Source organism: Lutzomyia longipalpis, chromosome 1 (genome assembly GCF_024334085.1).
Source record: "Lutzomyia longipalpis isolate SR_M1_2022 chromosome 1, ASM2433408v1".
Lineage (NCBI taxonomy): Eukaryota > Metazoa > Arthropoda > Insecta > Diptera > Psychodidae > Lutzomyia > Lutzomyia longipalpis.
This window is the reverse complement of record NC_074707.1, coordinates 16,049,573-16,073,620: the sequence shown is the minus strand read 5'-3', so window position 1 is coordinate 16,073,620 and position 24,048 is coordinate 16,049,573. Positions and strand designations below refer to the sequence as shown.

The 24,048-nt window shown below is 34.7% G+C and overlaps 4 protein-coding genes across 4 annotated transcripts in view; 1 reads left to right on the top strand and 3 right to left on the bottom strand.

The window, feature by feature from the left end:
- Positions 1-257: 257 nt before the first annotated feature.
- LOC129793036 (ribosome biogenesis regulatory protein homolog) lies at positions 258-1,728 on the bottom strand. The gene is made up of 5 exons (XM_055832575.1): positions 1,509-1,728; positions 1,184-1,436; positions 880-1,116; positions 564-814; positions 258-489 (listed from the first exon to the last, which is right to left on the bottom strand). The coding sequence occupies exons 1-5, from the start codon at positions 1,655-1,657 to the stop codon at positions 327-329; spliced, it is 1,053 nt and encodes a 350-aa protein (XP_055688550.1). The 5' UTR covers positions 1,658-1,728; the 3' UTR covers positions 258-326.
- Positions 1,729-3,113: 1,385 nt separating this feature from the next.
- Positions 3,114-10,176, bottom strand: LOC129793020 (dual specificity mitogen-activated protein kinase kinase 4-like). Its single transcript, XM_055832549.1, has 7 exons — positions 9,717-10,176; positions 9,503-9,647; positions 9,154-9,439; positions 8,779-9,078; positions 8,577-8,717; positions 8,427-8,512; positions 3,114-4,787 (listed from the first exon to the last, which is right to left on the bottom strand). Exons 1-7 carry the CDS (start codon positions 9,739-9,741, stop codon positions 4,601-4,603), a joined length of 1,170 nt encoding a protein of 389 aa, XP_055688524.1. The 5' UTR covers positions 9,742-10,176; the 3' UTR covers positions 3,114-4,600.
- Positions 10,177-10,322: 146 nt separating this feature from the next.
- LOC129793027 (uncharacterized) lies at positions 10,323-11,933 on the top strand. Its single transcript, XM_055832562.1, has 2 exons — positions 10,323-10,725; positions 10,793-11,933. The coding sequence occupies exons 1-2, from the start codon at positions 10,557-10,559 to the stop codon at positions 11,677-11,679; spliced, it is 1,056 nt and encodes a 351-aa protein (XP_055688537.1). The 5' UTR covers positions 10,323-10,556; the 3' UTR covers positions 11,680-11,933.
- A 2,846-nt stretch (positions 11,934-14,779) lies between these two features.
- Positions 14,780-24,048, bottom strand: part of LOC129792994 (furin-like protease 1) — a 94,090-nt gene continuing 84,821 nt past the window's right edge. Inside the window, exon 11 of the mRNA XM_055832518.1 lies at positions 14,780-15,605. Coding sequence (XP_055688493.1) covers positions 14,992-15,605 — 614 coding nt within the window. The 3' untranslated portion in view covers positions 14,780-14,991. The remainder of the gene's footprint in view (positions 15,606-24,048) is intronic.

The window sequence follows — 24,048 nt, the reverse complement described above, 5'->3', positions numbered from 1 at the left end:
CCCATTGAGATAGAGAAAAATCGTCTGAGACAAAGTTGTAGCCCGGAAAATTTCCTATAAGATAGTTGTCATGGGAAATCTCAAATATTTCCACGGAACTCAGGAAAAATTATCTCTCAAAAATTCACCGAATTACCCCAGTTTCCCCTATAAAGCATCAATGATGGAACAATTTAATCTTCAGCCATTCAATGTGACTCGGAGGAACAATAAATCTCCCCATTGTCAGAAGGAATTGTTGCATTGTACAAGAGATATTGTGGTAAAAATATATTTATTTATTCTGTAGTCGTACAGCAAAAGATATCTCACTTATGAGATAAAATTCAGCGTCTCTTCCGTCCAAGTGTTCGCTTATTTGGATTCCTCTGACCTTTGCCACCTTTGGGCTTCTTCACACCTTTAGACTTGGATTTGGATGATTTCCCCACTTTTCCGCCCTTCTTTTTCCTCCCTCCCTGCGCTGATTCTGTATCTTCTGTCTCTCTTCTGCAAAGAACACGAAGAAAAAAAATTCTTTAAGAAAAATTCCCGAAAAGATTTTTTTTAAATTTTCTTTCTACCTTTCCCTGTCGTCACGTTTCTGCAGAGAAATTGCCTTTTCAATGTCCAACTTTGGTCGTTTATTGAGCACACTCTCCAGCACTTCTGTATTCATTTTCTTCTCCGACCCAAGATGGGAAGCTTTGCGTTTGGCCCCTGGGATGAGTTCCTTAACACCCAATCCACGAGCTTTCTTATCCTTTGTCAATTTATCTTGGAATTTCCCAACGGAAGCTGTTGATGCTTTCGCCACAGTGGCTGCTGTGATGAGCTGTTTAAAGAAAATCTTTCAATCAGAATCACCTCAATTTGAGAAGAATCTCAGCAAAATCTTACCTCCTTCGATGAGGCAACGTCTGAATTGGGGATCCCAACTCGGGGAACTTTAATCTTCTGTGCCCTCGCGATGTTTTTCATTCGCTGAATTTCATTCTTAGCCACCCTCTCCTTCCGCAGATCTTTCTTCTTCTGGAATTGATCTTCCATCGGATCAGCATTCCCGGGGACTTCCAGAACCCACTCACGATTTTTCTCAGCATCTGCTCGTTTAAATCCATACGTTGGAACCCATTTCTGCAAAGAATCCATCGAGATTACCACACCCGGTCACGTAGAAATTCATAAGAAGTGAGTAACTTACATCCAAATCCTGATCAAAGACTTTCTTCATTCGTGGCTTCTTCTTGATCCCCTTTTCCTGGGCAAACTTTTGCCATTTAGTCAGTGTTTTTGGTTCGGGGATCTTCCTCTCGCGTGGGAGAATGTGATTCGGGGCAGGAAGTTTCGCCAGAATGGACTCCTCAACAGTCTCCGTGGGTTGCTGCCACAGATCATTCAGCAGAAGCTGCGTATTGTCCCTCGTCAAATTCAGCAGGTATTCATCACAGCCTGACCTACAAGGAACCCCCCGAAAAGTCATTAGAAAACCTCCCCTGCTAGGATTTAATCTCCCGGAAAGTCCTTACTTTAGCTTCTCCTCATCCAGATCATTTGCATCCGTACACAGAAGCAATCCCAGATCATTCTGCACTTCCAGCAACTTCTCAACAACAATTGGTTTATACTTTGCTTGTTCTTGTTGCTCTCTTTCGAGAATTTCCTTTACAATATCCATTTTTTGTAAAACTAAAATTCTACACTGATTTTATTTTGCACGTGTTTATATTTTTATTGCCATAACCTCAAACTTTGTGTTTTGTAAATTTTCCGTTAGGAGGCAAACATGAACATTTCGCGCCTTTTTAGGCGCAAAAAAGCAATTTATTTGCAACGAGATGGCATGAAATAATAAAATTTGAACTAAACGAACTTTTTTTTTGCATTTCGACGAAATTCGTAATTTCCTTGTTTTTTCCCAAATTTGTGGGCATAAAACGCTTTTTTGGGCTCCTGAGGCACTTACGGATAGCTCTGGGAGCCTCGGGGAGCTCCTCCGTGCGGAATTTGGGGCCCGCGGAAATTTTGACGGTTAAAATTAAAAATTCGAAATTTTTGACGGTTGGGGATTTTACACGACTCTCATTTCCTGGAAATGCATTTCGCGAACTTTTCAAACCAATGATGCCATTCGACGCGGCGTCGCTTCCTGATTGCAAAAACTTACTTCCGGCCGGAAAACTCGGCGGAAAACGCGAGAAAATTGCGAAAAACTGAAAAAGTGAGGGAGACGGATAGCAGGAAAATGCATCCATCTCCCTTTCTCTTCAACAAAATGTACCAAAAAAGGCGCCAGATTCAAAAAGTAGTCAAAAAAGCATGAATTTTATATGGGGGCTATGTGAAGGGGGGCTCTGGGGGGAAAATGAATGTCGTTGGTGAAAACCGCCTGGTATCAGGAGTCTCTGTATCAAATTTCATCGCGATCGGACCAACGGTGTAGAAATGCATAGCTGTACAGACACGAAATTATTATAGAAGATTTTCTTGCATTTTCTGCTGAATTTTCCAAGGAAATTGAGTTTATTCTTTGTTAATTTTTTTTCTTTGTTGAAATCAATAAATAGAAAATCAATAATTCGATAAAGAAGTAACGTATTGAGCTAGATTAGATTGATTCTTTACTAAAATTGTTGGTCGAAATCAGCAATACATCAGTACAAATTCTCTGTCGAATCTGTTCTAATATTCAGGTCTTTTTTAAAGATTGTTCGCGAAATTTCTATATTTTACGCGATAAAATGCCTTCTTAAACCGATATCTGTCATTTTCGCCGCCAAATCATTCCTTTTTCCCCACATTTTCTTTTTGCACCACTCGAGTTCACCACTTTGAGTGCGCGCGAAATTCAAATATTATTTTATTTCATAAGTTTTCCGAACAAAGATTCTTTGTCGAAATCGTTGTTAAGTTTCTTCTAATATTCCAGGTCTAAAAAAAAATATTTTTTTAAAGTTTTATTTATAAAATGAAAGAATAAAATTTCTGAGATTACTTTTTCAAAGATTCTTCGTCGAAATCAGCACTACATCCGTCAAAATCAGCAATATTTCTGTAAATTCTATTCGACTGCAATAAAATAAAATCCTTCCAAGCTTTCAAAACAATTTGATAAAAAGAATAAAACACTTGAATAAATTATGGTGCTATTTATTTTACTTCTTCCTTATGTTTTATATTATTTTAATTAATTACTTTTTTTACATAGTTTATCATTTTAGGAATGCCAATTAAAAATACATAAACTTTAACACAATTCCTATTGATGTGTAAAAATAACTTTCAAAATTTTTCTTTCATTTTAATAAGCTCCATTATTAAAACTTTTTTTTTATTTATTTCTTCCTACACAATCTTATTCAATATTTTTTCCTTATTTTTTTTTACTTTAGGGTACACTATTTATGTTGAAATATATTTTGCTGTAATTTTTTTAAATTTAAAAACAATAAAGTATAAAATAAAAATTGAAAAATAAAATTCCAGACAAAAATTTTTCTATTTCTATTTTATTATTTTCTTTATCTATTTTTTTTTTGCCACCAAGATTCTTTCAGATCGAATGTTTCCGTGTTTTTTTGCATGATATTCAACAAAATAATTTAAAGAGGATACAATTTTTTACTTTTTTTCATTTTTCATTATTGTCTGGGTCAAATATTTTTTTTACTCACTGACTCTACAAAAATTTCGCGTCTATGAAAAATTAGTGAGATGTCCAAAATTTTGGGAATTATTTTATCTACAAAAACAACTCAAAAAATAATCCTGAGACGCTACGTCGTTTCGTGGTTAATTTTTTCGTCTGTTTTCCAACATTCAGTTCATTTTATTTTCTTCTTGAAATTTTCTTTCTCTATTAAGTAACTACAGTAACTTGCATTGATCAAAAAGGGGGAAAAGTAGGAATATTTTCTTTGAGAAAATCGAGAATTCTCCCAAAGAAGCATTCAGGAGAGATTCTCAGTCTCTTTGAAAAGGAAAAAAAAGAAGGAAAACTAAGATAGAGAAGAAAGGCAACAGAAGGAAGAAATTCCATTTATTAATATGAAACCAATTGTGAGGAAAAATTATCTTTTTTAGCAACTTTTTTTGCGCTCTGCTCATTTTTTATATATTTTGTTTTTTTTAACTCCTAATTCTTCATCTACTTGTTTTTTTTTTTAATGTTGGTTTTTTTTTTTCACCTAAACCTCAAACTCTCAAAGTGTGTGTATTTTATGTATTTTTTTTATCTTTTAAAGATTACAATAGCTATTTTGTTTATCATGTTTTTTATACTTCTAAAAACTGTGAAAGGTGTTGCAATTGTTCTCACTAGAATAATTTATTTATTTAGTTTTTATTTATATTATCCAAAATCACTCTCATTTTGCATGCTGTTGCTTTTTATCTATTTTTTTTTCTTTTTGAAAATTTGGGAGAAAACCGTGTTTTTTTTTTCTTTAAATGTGTCTTCCTTCTAAGGAGAGAATTTTTTGTTTGTTTGTTTAGTAATAGACGCCGGAAGAGCAAGGAAAGGATAGTTCTTCCCACAACCCCTCAACACGCATTTTATAGGTATGTAATTAATTATAGCATTTCGCATATCCTATCGAATTGGCGAAAGGCCGGCTCCCAGTCATTCTATATTCCAGCATTCAGCCGGTTGATTGGTGGTGAATGGTGTGATGCCATTGTTGGCCATTGACTCCAGAATATCGCTCACATAGGCAGCCACATCCGTGTGACTCCTCTCGCCACGCTGTATGAACGGATGCTGAAGCAATTTGCTATACTTTGGACGATTGCTTTCGTCCTTAATTAAACTGCAAAGTCAAATGATGCAAATATGCGAATGATTGATGTGCGCTCACAGCATGTAATTAAACCGCATTCATTTGCACACCACGCATACATTTTAAGGGAGGGAGATTCTAAAGCTTTAGCAAAGTTTCCATGAAAAAACGTTAAAAAGTTCTTCATGTTCAAAAGAATATTTTTTATCAAAAGAATTTTTGTATAAAAGAAAACCTCAAAAGAACATTCAGCAAAAGGTTTTTCTTTGGGAAAAATTCTTTACTTTTTATGAATTCATGAAGAGAAGTGAAAAAAACTCTTCTTTTGTACGATAAATGATATGATTAAAGGGGACGAGTCGTTATTTGATATCAATTTTCTTGTCCATGAAAATGCGTTTAATTTGATTTATAAGAGTTTTTAATCAAAACGATGCAGTTTACTTTAGTTTTGATATTAAGATTAGTTAGGGGAATCATCATAAATGACAGCAACCCCTCTAATAATTTAATAAATAAATAATTAAATAAAAGATTAGTATTTTACGTATTTTAGGATACTCGAACATTTATTTTCTGAAGTTTGACATTTTTTTTCCTTCAAACGTTTAATAAAAGTTAAACGTTTAATAAACCCTTGAAATCTTTAAATTTTGTACTGAATTTTCAAGATTTCAAGCGAATTTCAAGGGTTTCTTGGTTGCTGAATATGGCCCAAAGTTTGACGTTTTTTTTTCTAACGTTTGAAGTTTCTTTTTCAAATATTAGATCTTTATTTAAAACGTTCGAATTATTTTTAAATCTTGTCAATCCTAATGTTTAACGTTTCTTGTCGATTTTTTTGTTTATTTGATTTTTTTTCTGATAATTGAAATTTATTTTTTAAGAACTAGGTGTTCATTTTTTGACATTTAACATTTCTTCTTTTTAAAATTCGACGTTTCCATATCGAATGTTTGACATTTTTCAAAATGTTTGGCATTTCTCTTCAAACGTTCTCTTTTCTAATCATTGAAATTTTTAAAACTTAACGTTCTTTTTTTTTCGCTAAACGTTAGAGAATGACATTTGATTAACTTTAATTTTTTAACGCCTGACATTTGTTCAATATTTGACATTTATTAAAAATGACGTTTCTTTTCGAATGTTTAAAGACTTTTTTTTTCTAAGATTTAAAAAATGCCAAAAGTCAGAAAATAATTCCCAGAGCTTCTATAAAACGTTTTTATTTTTAAACTGATCTTTGAGGTTTTCACGAAAATAAATCCACGAAATGTCAAATGTTAGAATCGTCAAATGTTAGAATCGTCAAAAGTTAGAAAATAAACGTTTATACAAAAAAAAATGGTTGACATTTCTTATGTTAATTTTCCTAACAAATTACGTACGTTTATTAGCTGTGATTCTTTCTTCAAAGAATTTATTAGCTGTGATTCTTTCTTCAAAGAAGCACAGCTTCTGTGTACACTCCAAAATGCAAAGTCGTCAGATCGGGCTCAAACTTGGGATGACCACGAATTAGGGTCCCCACATTCCAAAAAACGTATGCGCCAAAAATTGGTCCGTCCGTCCGTCCGGCCGGCCGGCCGGCCGGAGTACAACTCTGAATTGCGAGAGAACGGTAATAGATAGAGACTTGCGGTCAACGGCAAAGTTCATATATCAGGTGGAAGACATACGATTATGATGTCAAATCCAACCCCCCACCCCCACGTCCGCCATTTTGGATAACCCCCAAATTTTGTTTTCGCTATATCTCAGGCCCTATTATAGCTAGAGGTCTGAAATTTTGGTATGTTGTAGGGGCCATCAAGACCTTTCCAACGATACCTCATTTTCGAAAATCGGCCAAGCCGTTTAGCCAATATGGCCGCCACAATTTTTCATCGAAAATCGGCCATAACTCGAGAACGGCTTGACCGATTTTGATCAACTCGGGCTCAAATGAAAGATATTAATGAGCCCTACAACTGCTCGGAACATTGCAAGTTCAAAAAATGACCGCAAGTGGCGCTAAAATCGAAAACAAAATTTTCGATGAGTTTTCGATGAATATCTCGAGCACCGCTTTATAGAATTGTTTCAAATTTTGATATGTTATAGCTGGCTATAATATCTTTTATCATGCCAAAAATGAAGAAAATCTATGTAGCCGTTCCGGAGATATCGCGTTTTAAAGTTAACATGACATATCTTGAGTTGCATGAGACCAACGCCCCGCGAAGCGGGGCGTTTTATATATACACATATAAAAGTAAAGTAAAATATATATAAATGCATAGATATATACATTATATATACATATAAAAATGCAAAGATAAAAATTAAATATAGCATGGATGGAACAGTATAAAGCGAAAGAACGGTAAGTAAAACTTACAGGCTGTGATTCTTTCTTTGTCAGTGAAATGTGAAGATGGCTGAAAATTGAGGATGGGCAAATTTTGAGGAGAGACTTACTCGTGAGCCGAATCACAGCCAACGCCCTCCACGATTCAGACTTTCTTCAAAATTTCAGCGCGTTGGCTGTGATTCGGCTCGCGAGTAAGTCTCTCCTCAAAATTTGCCCATCCTCAATTTTCAGCCATCTTCACATTTCACTGACAAAGAAAGAATCACAGCCTGTAAGTTTTACTTACCGTTCTTTCGCTTTATACTGTTCCATTCATGCTATATTTAATATTTATTTTTGCATTTTTTATGTATATATAATGTATATATCTATGCATTTATATATATTTTACTTTACTTTTATATGTTTTTCAAGGTTTGCTGAGTATTCTAACGATTGAGGTTTATTTTAACTATTTACAGACCCCTCCAACACATAAAAAAATCACTAAACACGTTTATAAAAAAAACGAGGGCATTTTTTGCAGGAAAAATAAAACTAAATTATCGTTTTAAATCAGTTTTAAAACAAAATTACTAATAAAATAAATAAATTGTTAGAAAATAAAAAAAAAAATCAAAACAATCCCAATTTTTTACAGAAATTTCAAGATTTCAAGCGAATTTCAAAGGTTTCTTGGTCGCTGAATAAGGCCCAAAATTAAGGAACGAAAAATCAAGATTTTCTATTTAAAATAAATCACTTTTAATTAATGATCTGGCAGTAAAACAATAACCGTCGAGGGAAAAAGATTTACAGCCCGTCGAAAGCTTTGGAAAATTAAGTATTTGCCAATTAAGTAATTTTACTGGAAAAAAAGCTTTTCCTGAATTATTTATCATAAAAAAATACAGAAAACTCCTCTAGCTTATCAAATAAAGCTATTTTAAAAAGATTCTAATCAGAACTGCGCATAGAATACCAAGTAATCCCCCCATTAAGTAGGAATATCAAGCATTTCCCTTTCTTTGCAAACAAAAAACTTCCAGGTAAGCAAAAGAAATCATTTCTTCTTCTAATAACTTGACGAATTTACACGGAAGTTTGTGATTGTTTCGCGGAGATAGCCCCTGGCGTCGTTTTTAGCGCGCGAGACATTCTCATTTCACCGCAAAAAAGCAGCGCGGAGTCATCAATTACGAATGTGTATGAATCACAATCAACTCGCGAGCTTATCGTGAAGTTTTTTTCGTTTTTGTTGTCTTTGATTGTGGGGCAAATTAGTGAATTGCGTACCGACAAATCTCTCGCATAATCCTTATGTTTAATGTACTTACCATGTATTTACAAAAGCTACAAATTCCTCTGAGAATTCCATCCCATTGTAGGAGGTAGTCAAGCTGGGCGGTTCTCCTTGGACGACCTGAAAGGATTTTTTTTAGATTTTAGATAAAATTTGTTCAAGAGGAAAAGAAGATTTGACAAACCTGGTAGAGCTGCTCAAAGACTGATCCCCATTTGGGATAGGGAAACTTTCCCGTGGCAACTTCCATCAGGGTTATTCCTAGAGACCACACATCACTTCGAACATCGTAGCCCTTCGCTCTCTGCGGATCTATCCGTTCGGGCTGAAAGGAATTTATTTATTTTTAAGGCAAATAGAAGGAAGAATAGATTGGGAGTCCTTACAGCCATGTATGGCCGGCATCCGGCGTCCTTTGTTCTCGCAATTGAATCCACGAGCTGTCCGGAAATGCCAAAATCACAAAGTTTAATGTCGCCACGCGAATGGAGCAGAATATTGCTCGGCTTCACGTCGCGATGGATGATTTTCAGCTTCTCCTTGAGATAGTTGAGCGCCTGAACAGTGGCCACGGTGATTTTGGCCAGAATGGACTCTGGGATTCGCTGATTTTGGCGCTCACAGATGAATTTGTAGAACTTATCCAACGATGTATCCATCAATTCCATGCAAATCCAGCAATCTCCCTGCAAGAAGGAAGATGTTTTTTGGGTTATTAAGAGAGATTCTGTGCAGAGAAAGAGAGAGAGAGCGAGTCTTACCTCCTTGAAGAGAGCACCGTAGAATTGGACAATGTAGTTGCACTCATTGGACTTCATGACCACCTCGAGATCCATGAGGAGTTGCTTCTGTTCCCGTTCATCCACAGTGGACCGAATTCGCTTCACAGCCATCACAGTGTTGGTACGCTTGAAAATCATCTGATTAACTGCTCCGAAGGCACCCCGTCCGATCTCACCCAAATCCTGGAGATCCTCCGACGTGAAATCGTACTCCTCGCCCGGTGTCAATTGCAACTTCCCCGTTGCCTGCAGCTTTATCCTGTCCCTGCAAAAAGCACCCCCAAGGATTACCCTCAAGCTCCACCCCCACCGACATTCCCGCACGTACCTCGTTCTATCCGGCAACGGTGTGGGTTTTACGGGCTTCAGGGCTTCATCCTGCTGGAAGCTCAGCTTCAGCATTTGACGTCGTCTCTCGCTGTCCACAACATTGGCATTAGGGCCGAAATCCATCTTGCTGAATCTCGAGCGATCTGCAACAAAGCAGCCACGAATTTGAGCACCGTAGCGCCCCGGAAGGGAATTTTGGGGGCCCCACTTACTTGATAAATTTGGATGATCCGCCATTTTAACTTGTTTAATTTTTTTCGTACGTTGTCAATAAAAACAAGAACACTTCAACAAAATACACTTTACACATTGCTTGCGGTAGTTAACGCGGGTGCTAATTGCCGCCCCTCTGCGGAGTCATTGTTTTGCAATTTGAGGAAAAAATTCCGTGTTGACCACAAAATTTACTAAAATCGCCTCTCAAATGAGCACTTGTCGCAAAATCCTTTGTGTTTGCTACACTTGCTCATTCAGCAGGCGACGAAGCATTCACCGATAGTATCGATTGTTTCAACTATCGATAACTATCGACAATTGATTGAGGAGAAAGTGAAACAAAGATATATTTCACACCCACGTGTACTAAGCTGTCTCGCTCACACGACATGTTTTTCTTGATTTTCCTGCATTTTGCAATGTATTTCTTGTGATTTTGGGCCCTAAAATACCCTCAAGATGTCCCCTAAGGGCCCCCGGGATTACTTGAAACACAAAAATGAGTTCTTTCTAAAAAAAAATATATTTCCTTTTGTTTATGAAAATGCATGTTTCTTATTAAAATGTTTCGAGTGCGTTTCATTTTTCACGTTTTACTCTTTGAGAAATGTTTTCGCGACTGTCATTTTTTGGTGATTCCTGCAAGTTTTGTTTTGATTTTTTCATGAACTTCCTGACCTTTTGAAGCAACCAAAACGGAAGTGACCGAAGTAACAAAGCCAAAGGTTAATTAAAACAAGAGAAAAAGTTTAATTATCCACCTGACAATCAGAATTCCTGAAGAAAACATTGTAAAACACGTGCCGCCAGAAGGTGAGAAAACGTAAACAAAGAGGATGTTCAGGACAATCAGGAGCTGTTTCCTGCGAATCCCATTGTCTCCTGCTGTGGAGCAATGCCGGTACCTACCACGGATGTCACGATTGAATGATCCAGGGATTTCTGGGCGTGTTCAGATGCTGCGAGAAGAGAAATCTAAGATGATTGAACCGGAAGATGTTGAAGGTAAAAGAACTTCTCCTCTTTTTTCCTGGATTTCCTGGCCAATTTTAACTAATTCCCATTCATTTAGAGGACATTGAGAGTGATTTCATGAATGCCGGTGATATGTATCAGCAGTACAAGCAGGAAGAGAGCAGGCATAGGGAGAAGGTAGCCTACTGGATCACGCGGGAGAAGTACTTCAAGCAGAAGCAACTAAACTTCCTCACGTGGTCGGAAAAGGAGCAAATTCGCTTCCTCCATCGTGAATCACCCGCAGACTGGCCAGCTGAGAAGCTAGCGGAGAGTTTCCCAGCGGATGTTGTGACAATTCAGAAAATCCTCAAATCCACATGGCTTCCGGCGAATGAGAAGCGAATCCTGAAGCACGATGAGCAGGTACAACGGAACTGGGAAGCTTTCCGCAAGGGGAAAATCAGAGAATTGGATGATGAGTTGAAGGAACACCTGCAAAAATTTGCACACCGTAAGTTTGATCCCACAGCAACGCCCAAGATTCATCGGGAAAATACCCGAGAGACTGCCCTGAAGCTCCCTGTTGGGGAATTTGCTAAGATCATCACGAGTTGCAAGGCTTACCGGCAGATTGAAGGGAAAACTGAGAAGAAATTGCCGGAAGTTCCTGAAAGACTCCAACTTACCTCCAAAATCCCACGAGGGAAGAACGTAACGTTGGCAGCTCTCAAGCAATCAGATGGGGAGCTAGAAAGGAGTGAAACAGCACCCGAAATAAGCTCTCCACCAATCCCCATTTCCGGCGATAAAATGGAAATATTCAATGTGAAGGAATTCAATTCGGAGCCACTTGCAAAGAATTCACAAATTCAGCAGGATATCCGTCACCGGATTTACATCCCACGGCATTTGTGGAAAAGGGGGAGGACTTACAAAGTCGATGATTGCTTCTACGACGATGACGGGGAATTCCTCTACAGAGTTCCGGGAATGACGAGTTAGGGGCAACAAACAAACAAAAAATGTGAATTAGAAAATCTTTTATTTAGCAGATTAGTCTGTTGAAGTTAAAAGAATAATAGTTAAAGTCAATCTGGTCGAAATTGGTTAGTTATCCCTGTGATTTTATAGGACAGACCTAAAACACCAGTTAAGGAATTAAGTTTAAAATTCAGTTCTGTTGAGGAAGATTCACAATTTTTATTAATTAAATTTCTAAAATGAATGTAAAATTGTTGAATTTACTGAAAATAAAATAATAATTTTTATGAAATCTTGAAAAAAAAGTTTTTCAATGGATTCAAATTAAAAAAAAAATATCCAAGGGGCTGATCAATGACAGAAAAATGCACCGAGATATTTCTCAAGAAAAAAAAACGTTTTCTTGTGTTTCTTGGACTGATTTTCTGGTTTCGAAGAGGGATTTTTGAGTCTTGAGCACAGATTTTCTGGGTTTTGAAGTATCCTAGAAATGATATTTTAAGATTTACCCGATTTAATGAGTTTCTGAGAACAATTTGTTCGGTTTCTCATGTTTTTTCGGAACAATTTTTATGTCTATCAGCTTTGCTTAACGAATTCTAAACATTTAGCTGTGTTTCTTTCAGACACAGCTTTTGTGTACCGAGCAAAATCGAAAGTCGTCAGATCGGGCTCAAACTTGGGATGAGCACGAATTAGGGTCCCCACATTCCAAAAAACGTATGCGCCAAAAAATTTTTTTTCCGGCCGGCCGGCCGGCCGTCCGTAGTATAACCCTAAATTGCAAGAGAACGGTAATAGATAGAGACTTGCGGTAAACGGCAAAGTTTAAAAGTCGACTAGAAGACGTCCGATTATGAGGTCAAATTTTACCCCCCACCCCCGCGTCCGCCATTTTGAATAACCTCAAAATTTTGTTTTGCCTATATCTCAGCCCCTGTAATAGCTAAAAATCTGAAATTTTTATATGTTGTAAAGGACATCAAGAGCTTTCCAACGATACCCCATTTTCGAAAATCGGTCAAGCCGTTTAGTCAATATGGCCGCCACAATTTTTCATCGAAAATCGATCATAACTCGAAAACGGCTTGACCGATTTCGATCAACCCGGGCTCAAATGAAAGCTCTCAACAAACCCTACAACTCTCTAGAACATCAGAAGTTTCAAAAGTGGCCGCTAGAGGGCCAAAAATCAAAAACAAAATTTTCGATGAGTTTTCGATGAATATTTCGAAAACGCCATTATCGATTTGCTTCATTTTTTGATATGTTATAGCTGACCATATTATCTAGCTCCATGCCAAAAATGAAGAAAATCTATGTCTCCGTTCTCGAGATATAGCCTTCCAAAGTTGGCATGTCATATCTCGGGTTCTACAAGCCCGATTTTGATCAACTCAAGTGCAATTGAAAGGTTTAGTGAAACCCTACAAATGTCTAGAACATTGCAACTTCGAGAAATGACCGCGAGAGGCGCTAAAGTCAAAATCAAAATTTTCGAAAATTTCGAACTCGAATATTTCGAAAATGCCATTATCGATTTACTTCATATTTTAATATGTTATAGTTGAGGTTAAGACCTTTCCAACGATAGCTCAAACTCGAAAATCTATGGAGCCGTTCCCGAGATATGGCGTTTCAAAGATTTCTTAGGGTATGACTTTTCAACTTTTCCCGACTTTGCGCGTATTTAAATTAATTTGCGTTCTAGTTTGCTCTCACAAAATTGGTACACTGAAAGAAACACAGCTCTCGTAAGCTTGGTCAGCTTACCCGTACATTTTTTATTCGTTGTAAAGAGTTTTATAAATTTCTCGTTTCGTAAAACTAGTTATAAAATTTCTTCAATTTTCAAACTAATTTTCTTGGTTTTCTTAGGTTTCGCAAAAATAAGTCCGACAACGTTTCGCTGTATGATTTTTAAGCCTCTTGGGATACCTGGAACAATTTTGCAGGTTTCTTATGTTTAGTAGAGCGAATTTAGATATCAATTTAAGAAATTTCAGTTTATACGAAACATTCTTCGTGTTTTCAGAAACATTTTTTTTCCCTCTGTTTTCCTGGCCGATTTTTTGGGATTCTTTTTCCTCCAGAAAATCATTTGAATTCTTCCTAGCTTCTGTAAACGATTTTACGAATTTCAAGAACTTTGCGGAATGATTTCTAAATTTTTGGATGTTTCAAGAGTTTCCAGAAAAATGGGCCTAATTCAGCGACCAAGAAACCCTTGAAATCTTTGACTTTTGTACTGAAATTTCAAGATTTCAAGGGTTTCTTGGTCGCTGAATTAGACCCAATTTTTGAGATTTTTTATCGTTTATTTATTAGAATTTTTTTTAAGGATTCATCGTGTTATCTTTAACGGTTTTCAAGATCTCTTGTTTATCAAAAAATAAATAAATTTTGAGTTTTGCACGTTCCCTTGATCGTTATTGGATAGGGGAGGGCGGGGCTAATAAAGTCACTTAAGGGTTTGGAAAAAGCCTAAAATATCATATTTCCTAGCTAGATAGAACAAAATGATCTGAGAAAGAGTTGTAGGGCAAGAAATATCCTAAATAATTGAGCTATACATTTTGCTTTATCTGTTTGGGAAATATGATATTTCGAGCTTTTTCTAAACCCTTAAGTGACTTTTTTAACCCCGCTCTCCCCTAATAATATTATTTTTTGCGGAACGTTTTAATGAGTTTCTCGTGTTTTATTGAACAATTTTATAAGGAATTTTAAATTTTTATAAATTTTTAATTTTCATGGATTTTTTCAGTTTCTCGTGTTCTATGAATTTTAGATTTAGTTTTAGATTTATCATGAATTGCAAAACTTTTGTAGTTTTTTTTTCAAGAATTTTGCGGAATGTTTTCTTGGTTTCTGATGTTCTTTGAAATGATTTTAGCGTTGCTTTTATGTTTAAATCCTGTTCAATTTTTTGATACAGATTATTCAAACTGTTTGAAAATTTATTATATTGATAAAATCATTCCCCAAAAAAAATTTCAAAGATATTTGATCCCATTTACCCCACTCAACAGTATATCATTGTTATGTAGAAAATTTAATTTTCAGCTAATTTTTTTTAACTTGTCTTTCTTCACAAAATTTCAACTCAAGCCCTTCTCAATTTTCTCAAATAAAACTGTTTTATTCCCTTTTTCATTTTATGCTGAATTTTCTTGATTTTTCTTTGAAAAAAAATGAAATCTTAAAGAAAATGAAAAATTACCAACAATTTCAACCAGATTTAATAAATATTATGAAATTAAGAATTTTTTCTCTACTAAATTATGTCCAAAAAGCTCAGCTGCTCAGGCATCACAGAATTTTCTTCTCACATCAGTTCTCATCCTCGGAATCACTGGAAAGTGTTAGGGTGTTACTCTTTGGGGTGAGGGATGTTTTGAGGCTACTGGGAAAATTTGGGAATAGCCCATCTGTGTCTGTTTTAACCGGATCATACTCATAGTTGGTGTTTTGGTGGAAGCATAGTCGCCTCTTGCGGATGCACCACACCACCGGAAGAGCTGTGGAGCAGAGGACAATTGCAAAGACTATCACTGATAGCACAAAGGCCCCTTTTGTGAGTCCCAAGATCTTCCTTTCGGGTCGTTTGAGGCAGAAACTGTCAATCTTGAGGGTGACGAGATCATAGTTTTCGGTACAGGCTGAGCACTCAGCCTCCGTAGGTCCTCTGCAACGGAGGCATGAGGAATGGCACGGGAAGCAAACTTTGGGATCTGCAGTTGATGGCACTTTGCGTTTCTCTGGCTCCAGAATGGCATAATCGGGATCCTCGTGTGCTGCTTCCACAGTGCCCTGTGTTGAGGATCGCAGTGAGAGGTGTCCCTCACGGTGACGACTCTTTGGTACATCGTCTGATGTCACGTAAGTCCCATCGGGGCAGGAGGAGTAACACAATCCATCATACAAGAAGGTCCTGTGTTCGCATTCTAGAAGAAAAATTGAAAAAAATGGAAAAAAGGATATCAAAAGGATACCCAAAAAAAATGAAAGAAAAAAAATCAGCGAAAAAAAATCTCAAATCAAAATTTTCCACGGGAAAATTGCGAAAATGATTCCCAATTAAATTTAATTAGTGAATGTTAAATCAAAAAAAATGGGGAAAATTAATAAATACAAAACGACCAAAAACTACATTAGTTGCTAAAATGAGCAAAATTCATGCAGCATGCTCCAATGTTCCAGAAATAGCATTAATAATTTTCTCTCACAGTTTGTGTTAATTAAAATGGTGAAAAGACGATGCGAAAGGAAGTGGGTGGGAAAATAAAAGAATGAGGGGGGATTTTTATCAAACACTACGCAATTTGTGCAGAAAGAAAATTCCAAAATGTAAAATAGAACAAAACACCCCCAAAAAAAATTGAGAAGAAAGCAAAAAAAATAAATTTTTGAGAGACAGAATAAGTCAACTCACCCGAAAATATAGGTGGTAGTAGTTAGATGAGGTGGACGAGTAGAATCACATAAACTCCCAGAAAAGAACTCTATTTCACACTAAATTCAAGAAGAATCTCCTCTAAGGAAAAGGAGTTTATTCATCGTTATATGAAAAATTTCCTCAGGAATTCTCTCAAATTGAGACACGAGGAAATGTACAAAATTCGCATTAAACTGATCAAGAGAGCTCCATTCAGATACCTTTAGTTTTAGTTGTGTTTCTTTCAGACACAGCTTTTGTGTACCGAGCAAAATCGAAAGTCGTCAGATCGGGCTCAAACTTGGGATGAGCACGAATTAGGGTCCCCACATTCCAAAAAACGTATGCGCCAAAATTCGGTCCGTCCGTCCGGCCGGCCGTCCGTCCGTCCGGAACCTTTTGCTAAATTACAAGAGAACGGTAATAGATAGAGACTTGCGGTAAACAGCAAAGTTTAAAAGTCGACTGGAAGACGTCCGATTATGACGTCAAATTTTACCCCCCACCCCCGCGTCCGCCATTTTGAATAACCTCAAAATTTTGTTTTCGCTATATCTCAGCCCCTGTAATAGCTAAAAATCTGAAATTTTTATATGTTGTAGGGGCCATCAATACCTTTCCAACGATACCTCATTTTCGAAAATCGGTCAAGCCGTTTAGTCAATATGGCCGCCACAATTTTTTATCGAAAATCGACCATAACTCGAAAACGGCTTGACCGATTTTGATCAACCTGGGCTCAAATGAAAGATCTCAACAAACCCTACAACTCTCTAGAACATCAGAAGTTTCAAAAGTGACCGCTAGGGGGCCAAAAATCAAAAACAAAATTTTCGATGAGCTGACTATATTATCTAGCTCCATGCCAAAAATGAAGAAAATCTATGGATCCGTTCTCGAGATATAGCTTTGCAAAGTTAGCATATCATATCTCGGGTTCTACAAGTCCGATTTCGATCAACTCAAGCGCAAATGAAAGGTTTTGTAAAACCCTACAAATGTCTAGAACATTGCAACTTCGAGAAATGATCGCAAGAGACGCTAAAATCAAAAACAAAATTTTCGAAAATTTCGAACTCGAATTTTTCGAAAATGGCGACAAATTTTTATTTTTTTCATTTTTCGATATGTTATAGCTGACTTCAAGACCTTTCAAACAAAAAAAAATTATGAAAATCTATGGATCCGTTCTCGAGATATAGCCTTCTAAAGATTTATTAGGGTATGACTGTTCTAATTTTCCCGACTTTGCGCGTATTTGAATTAATTCGCGTTCTAGTTTGCTCTCACAAAATTGGTACACTGAAAGAAACACAGCTCCCGTAAGCTTGGTCAGCTTACCAGTACATTTTTCTTTGAAAGAGTATAAGCACCTCTTTATCACCCACTAAGTCTTCGAAGGTATTGCAACTTTGTCGATTTAGCACTTAAAATAGACCAAGATTGCCATTTAAGTGCCTCCGCTCCACGCGTGGTCGGCACGCCGGCAGAATGGAAATTTGTAGAATATTTAGCATTCTTGCTGTTTTCCACAAGATAGCAAAAATATTTAGAGAATTTCAGTGAGAAAATCAATATTTTAAAATGTTTTGTTGTGGCAATTTTCATAAACTCTCTCCTCTCACCAATGCGATTGTATCGCAACTGAAATTGTTTTGTGCATGCTTTCAAAATTGTCCTATATACGTTCCCCTATAAAGTTTATTTGATTTTCTAAAAAAAAACAAAGAATTTTAGGAGAAGAAATTTCATTAAAATTTTCCATTAATTTTTTTTTGTAGTTTTCCACTTGAATTGGATTTTTTAGCATCGATATTTTATGTGGAAATTATAAAAGAGATTTTATTACCTAAATATATAATAAAAATTTAAGTATCCACGATGGTGAGAATCATAAAAAAATTACTGCAATTTATGTATATTTAATTACTATTTAAGGAGGTTCTCACAAATAATTAAAATAAATCGTGTTTCTGTAGTTTTGTTTTACGTAAATATTTAAAATTAATTTTTCATCGTATTTCCTTCTCAAAGGAATTGGGTTAGGTAGTTGAGTCTCGATTATTGCCTTAAATGAAGAATGTTCCTGTACAGCAGTGATTAAACTCCTTTAGTTCCTATTTGTGATATTTGTTGCATTTATGACTCGCTTAAAAGAATAAATTTTCAGCGATAATTAAGTTATTTCTTAACAAATCATGCGCAAGGCGCGGAACTGCAAGGGGTAGTTATATAACAGACCCTAGATATCTTTCATAAATTACTCTAATTCGCACAAAAGTTCAGAATTATGTGAAAAATGTATTAAAATTTACATTTTTAAAAGATATTAAAAACAATGTTTTGTCGCTCTTGTTTACCGTAGGATGTAAAATTGAAGTTAAACTTGAAACTTTCAAAAATTCTCCTAGACATAAGTTAATAATCCCTCGAAAAACTTACCAAAAAAATACTAAAAATTATTTGATACAATAATGCAAAACATACTGCTGCTTTTCCACAGAACAATGGCACTTTAATCATTGTGAATGAGAATTTAGCCGGGAGAATTGAAGGGATTAAAATAAAACCACAAACCACCACTAAAATATACATACATATCAACTGATCCACTTTAATTTTCTAACAGGACAATAGAATAAATAAATGAACTGTTGAACAACATTTTGAAAATTAATCTAAAAAGAGCTTTTGGGAAATTACTAAATAATAGAAACCGACAATCAATAAATAAACTGGTGAAAATTCCGGAAAACCATTTGGAATATTTAATTCCGATTCAATTTATTTTCCATTACAGGGAAAATTTGCTTAAAAGTGTTGAGAAAATATTAGAGAACTGTTTAGCGGTAGAACACTGAAAAAAAAATTAAATTGAAAAATGGCTTATATGGCTTACAGTAAAATAAGCTTTTGTGGTTTTTAGAAGCTTTTCAATTTTACTTGAAAACTTGAATTTGAAAACCTAAAATACTCTTTCTTTATGCCTTATTTTTATGAAAATTTAGAGTAGGTATTATTACTTAATCAAAATAAGGAATCTAGTTTTTAGAGGAACTTATAGATAAATTAAAATTTTCAATGCAGCATGGGAGCTTTTGTAACAAAGCTTTTACATCAAGTTGTAAGAATTTTTGCACAGATTGGATGAATTTTCCGAATTCTTCAAAAATTTTAAAGAAATCAATAATAAACATTATGGATGAATGAAGCTCTCAGAATCACTCCATGGCTATGTATGCAGGTTTTGAAAACAAAAAGCTTTAATCTAATTTACGAATATCGAGTAAAAGCCGAAAATAAATTAATCAAAACATCGCTGGATATTCAAAAGAGCCCGATATGTGTTTTAATCAAATAAATTGGAATTTTTTCTCTGTTAGGATACTTTTTTGAAGACTTTCCAAGAGCTTTTCCTAAGCTTTTCAAATATTTTTAATTCCATACTGACTATGAGAAAGGGTTAACAGAATGATTATTCTTTGTGGTGTTAAATGAAAAATCTTTTGATCCTGATACAATCCACAGAGAAAAAATTCAGCCAAAGAATTTCTTCTTTATCTTCATAAATTCCTATAATAAAGAATTTTATCAAGAATTTTATCCTTTTTGCAGATAAAAAGAATTTACCACGAATTGCTAATTTTTCCACCACACCCCTGCTGAATTATTATTTTCTCTCCCAAATTCCCCTAGAGAATTTTTTAAATTATTCGCGAGGAAAATTGAAAAGGTGATAAACTTATTTAAAAAAAAAATTGTCGAGAGTTTCCTGTGTGAGTGTTGATAAAAATGTGACGATTATGGGAGTAATTTAAAATTCAACGAATTAAACACCTTTCACCTTCGTTAGTGGATTAGGTAGAGAGGAGAGATTTCTGCGGCACACGGCAAGGCATTTTCATTATCAAGCACCCCTTAACCACTTTTTTCTCTCATCAAACACGTGAAAAATAGAAGTGGAGCGCTTGTAGAGTTAGATAGAGCGAAAGGTGTATGTGTACAAATAGAGAAGGAAAAAAGGTGGAAAAGTATTTTTTTTAGCGTTTGGGGAAAAAAGCTGGTGGAAAAGTTCTCCCGCGGATGAAGATTAACCACTATCCGGTTTGCATGACGGGATGAGCGAAAAAAGAGGAGAGATAAATAAACGTTTAATTAGCCATAGACAGAGCTTCTACTGCGGTGGTCTCGCAATAATTGCGCGGTGAAAAATACAGCGTGATCGCTGTTCGAATCAATATTTAACTCTTTATTGCCTTGGTCAATGGTCAACATTATACATTGCCATTGCACTCATGTTGGGGCGCTTATTGAGCGATAAATAGCTTTTTTTGTAGCTACCCAGAAGCTGTGTGGAAATTACAAAGCTAAAAAACAAATGAGCAATACTCCTCTCAATTGCATCCCTCTTGTGCATTCTGATTGAATTTTAATTTTGCAGCACAGAAGGACACAACAAAAAAAAAATGCTTAACAATCCACGATGGGAAATGGAATTAACCATAAGTACTGTGTTTTAAACCAAGGGGTGTTTATCTGAATAAAATTATTTGGATCTTCAGAAATATTCTGATTATTAAACATTATTCAGGATATTCTGAAGATCATTTGGCAAAGAAATCAAAATATTAGTTTTTAGTCCTAAAATGGCTCAGATTGAGGAACAAAAGCTATAAATATTTAATTTAAGCCCGTAAAGGCTCCAACAGATGGACGAGAAATTCCTCGTGCGGTGCGGCACGGCGAGGATTTAGTGGCCCTTCCTCGCTTCGGATTGGCCGAAAAACGTTCTTGTACGGTGCGGTGAGAATGTGTGTGCCATCTCTCGCTTCTGATTGGCCGAAAACCTCGCCGCACCGCACCGCACCGCACCGCACCGCACCGCACGAGGAATTTCTCGTCCATCTGTTGGAGCCTTAAAGGTTAAATAAGGCCGAAAAGTAGTAAATTCAAGCCCAAAAAGTAGCAAATTCAAACAGAAAAAAATGCTAAATTCCTGCCGAAAAATATTATTTGGATTTCAGTCCTAAAAAGACAAATTGGGGAGGAAAATTCATAAAAAGAAGTTGAATTTTAGCCCAAAAACGACTGAATTCAAGCCCCAAAAAAAGGCTAAATTCAAGCCGAAAAATTCTATTTAGTTAACAGTTCTAAAGAACCACAGATTCTAGAGCAAAATCAATTAAAAAATATTTAATTTTAACTTAAAAAACAACTGAATTCAAGCCCAAAAAGTATTAAATTCAAACCGAATAAGTAGTATATTCGCCAAAAAACTGTATCATTCAACAGATAACCACCCCTTGGTTTTTTGTACCATTTTTTCTGGATGTTTGGGATGTTTTTAATGAAATTGGAAATGAGAGATTTCGCGCGAATACTTCATAAAAGGTAACCTTTTTTATCAATTTTATGATCATCCTTTTTATTTTTCAGTATTTTCCTTTTTTTCCTCATTTTCTCGCATTTGCATACGCACACTTCATTCTCCATTTCAAATAGCCATATAAATATATTTTATGTGATGCTCTTAAATTTAATTTTATATGTATAATGTTACTTCTTTTTTTTCATAAATCATATACATTCCTATCTAGAAATATCTATTAATAATGTACCTTTTTTTCCTAGAAGTGTTTTTTTTCTTCTCGTAATATAAATATCAAATACAAAGTTTTTTTTTATATTTCAATATCAATTCATTTTTCATCTCCAATTTATCGAATATCAATTTTTATTTTTATTGAATGGTTATTGTTTTTTATTATTTCCTTCGCTTTTCCACATTATATTTGCACTCTTCGCTGTCATTCATTCACGTGATTCACGCACATTCAAATATTACGAGAATTGTTTATTTTCGATCATTTTCTTTCATGAAGTTATTTTATCGATTTTGTAGGTAATATACATATTTTTTATTAAATTTATTTTCCATGGAATTGTCTTCAGTTTCCGAATTCGTGTGTTTTCTCCATCTTTTTCTCCTTAATCATCTATTTGATTTACATGAAAATATTTTTTTACAGTCCTTTCCATTTTATTACACGGTTTTACACAACGCTAATGGACTAAATTTTCTTTTATTTTTTTTTAACAATTTACACTGAAGAATTTATTAATTCTTAAATAACCTGCTTGCATTATTTGAACTTCAAATCAATCACATAATGGGGATGGTGAAAAGAAATTAAAAGAATTTGTATTTTTGGAAGGAATTCGTTCCAAATATAAGTTTATTTGGTAGCTATGTGAGCTATGTGCACGCGATATGTTGATGTGAAAATCAAATTATAAGTAAATGCCCCGCAAACAAAAACAGCTGCCTCTGTGGCAATCATAATGAAAATGCAAATTTCGATGCAATTGCTATATTTGCTTGCATTTTCAAGTTTCAACAACACAGCACAGAATTTTAATTATATACACAAAATCTTTATGTGATATGATAAAAGGTAATTAGGGAATTAATTTAATCGCCCCAAACATCATTTTGCATGTAAACGTTGTTTTTTTGAAATACAGCTGCAACGGATTAATTTTAAATCATTCCAATAACATTGTTTTGCTTTTTTTTAACTCTTGTTTGATTTTTTTGCGCTTGGTTTACATTTCAGGAAAAATCTGTAGGTACAATAATTAAATTTTTCTCAGAAGAAATAAATTCAACAACTTATTCTTTTAATTCGATATGCGTAATTTGTCAGTTTGTGTTTACATTTTAAATAATTAATGTCATTTATATCACTTTAATAATTCGTGCGTAGGAGATTTAACCCATTTCCGATGAAAATATATTTTTATTTGCTTTTGGAAATCTGATTGAGCAAAAATTAAATCCAATTTCCTTGAATGGATTAATTTATTGGATTTTTATTTATGAAAATTAATGTTTATGTTTTGCGAAAAAGGCGTGATTTATGGTAAAATATTTTACTCAAATTTTTCTAGAATTAATAAGATTTTTTAAAGACTGATTTCAACAAAAACTTCAAGAAAATGCTTTCAATTGGCAAAGACAATTTAGAAATTTAATTTTCTTAAATTGGTAAACTTGCTAAATAAGAAATTAAGGTTATGATTTAGTAGAAAATTTTAATTGAAGATTTTTCTTTAAAAGAAGGATTCTAGAAATCAATTATTGAAGCTCAAATATTTTTGAATCAGACGGAAATGGGTTAATTATTTCAAAGAAATTCATTTACATTTGAAAATTAAAATTTTTGAAAAATAATTTTAATTATTTTTAAAGATTTTCAATAAATTGAGTTGCAATAGTTTAAAAATGCGGTACAACTATCTTGCTCTGTTGTGGATAAAAATTTTCTTCTTAATCTGATAGAATATTTAAAAATTGAGCAACACCCTGATTTAAATGCATAACTTGCAAATAACTAAAAAAAATATAGTTATTTCATAATTTAAAATATTTCTCAACAAACTTTTTATTTCAACCTAATCTTTTTATTGCATCTGATCCATTTGATATTTCGATGAAAAATTAATTTCAAAAAAATAATAAATTTGAATTCTATCGATATGATTCCCTCACATTTCATGCAAAAAAATGCATAACTGTTATGCAAAATTTTCCAGTTATAATTTATAAGTTCTCTTTTGTTATGTACAACCTAGATTAGTTCTATCTATATTGTGAAGTACAACTCCATACAACATCCAAAAGTTACCACATCAATTAGAAAATAAAATCCCACACTCCCCTAGCTAATTTCATCGGTTTTTATGGACAATTTTGCATTCTCATTTGACGTGTTGTGCCTTAACTCTATGTAGCTCTAATGCTACGTGCTATGCTGCAAAATGTACAATTTCCATTTGTAAATGAAAAAATTGCACAACGGGCGGCCAAAATTTTCGCATTAATCTCTATCTTTCATACCTTTTTACAACATTTGTTTAAATTTCATAACCTTCTGCCACACTGCCGTTTT

Coding starts and splice junctions, on each gene's coding strand:
- LOC129793036 (XM_055832575.1), bottom strand. CDS start 1,657: ATGGATATTGTAAAGGAAATTCTCGAAAGAGAGCAACAAGAACAAGCA. Junction 1,437..1,508: donor CTGGATGAGGAGAAGCTAAA/GTAAGGACTTTC, acceptor GGTTCCTTGTAG/GTCAGGCTGTGATGAATACC. Junction 815..879: donor ACGTTGCCTCATCGAAGGAG/GTAAGATTTTGC, acceptor TTCTTTAAACAG/CTCATCACAGCAGCCACTGT.
- LOC129793020 (XM_055832549.1), bottom strand. CDS start 9,741: ATGGCGGATCATCCAAATTTATCAA. Junction 9,079..9,153: donor ACGGTGCTCTCTTCAAGGAG/GTAAGACTCGCT, acceptor TCCTTCTTGCAG/GGAGATTGCTGGATTTGCAT. Junction 8,718..8,778: donor GATGCCGGCCATACATGGCT/GTAAGGACTCCC, acceptor AATTCCTTTCAG/CCCGAACGGATAGATCCGCA.
- LOC129793027 (XM_055832562.1), top strand. CDS start 10,557: ATGTTCAGGACAATCAGGAGCTGTTTCCTGCGAATCCCATTGTCTCCT. Junction 10,726..10,792: donor TGAACCGGAAGATGTTGAAG/GTAAAAGAACTT, acceptor CCATTCATTTAG/AGGACATTGAGAGTGATTTC.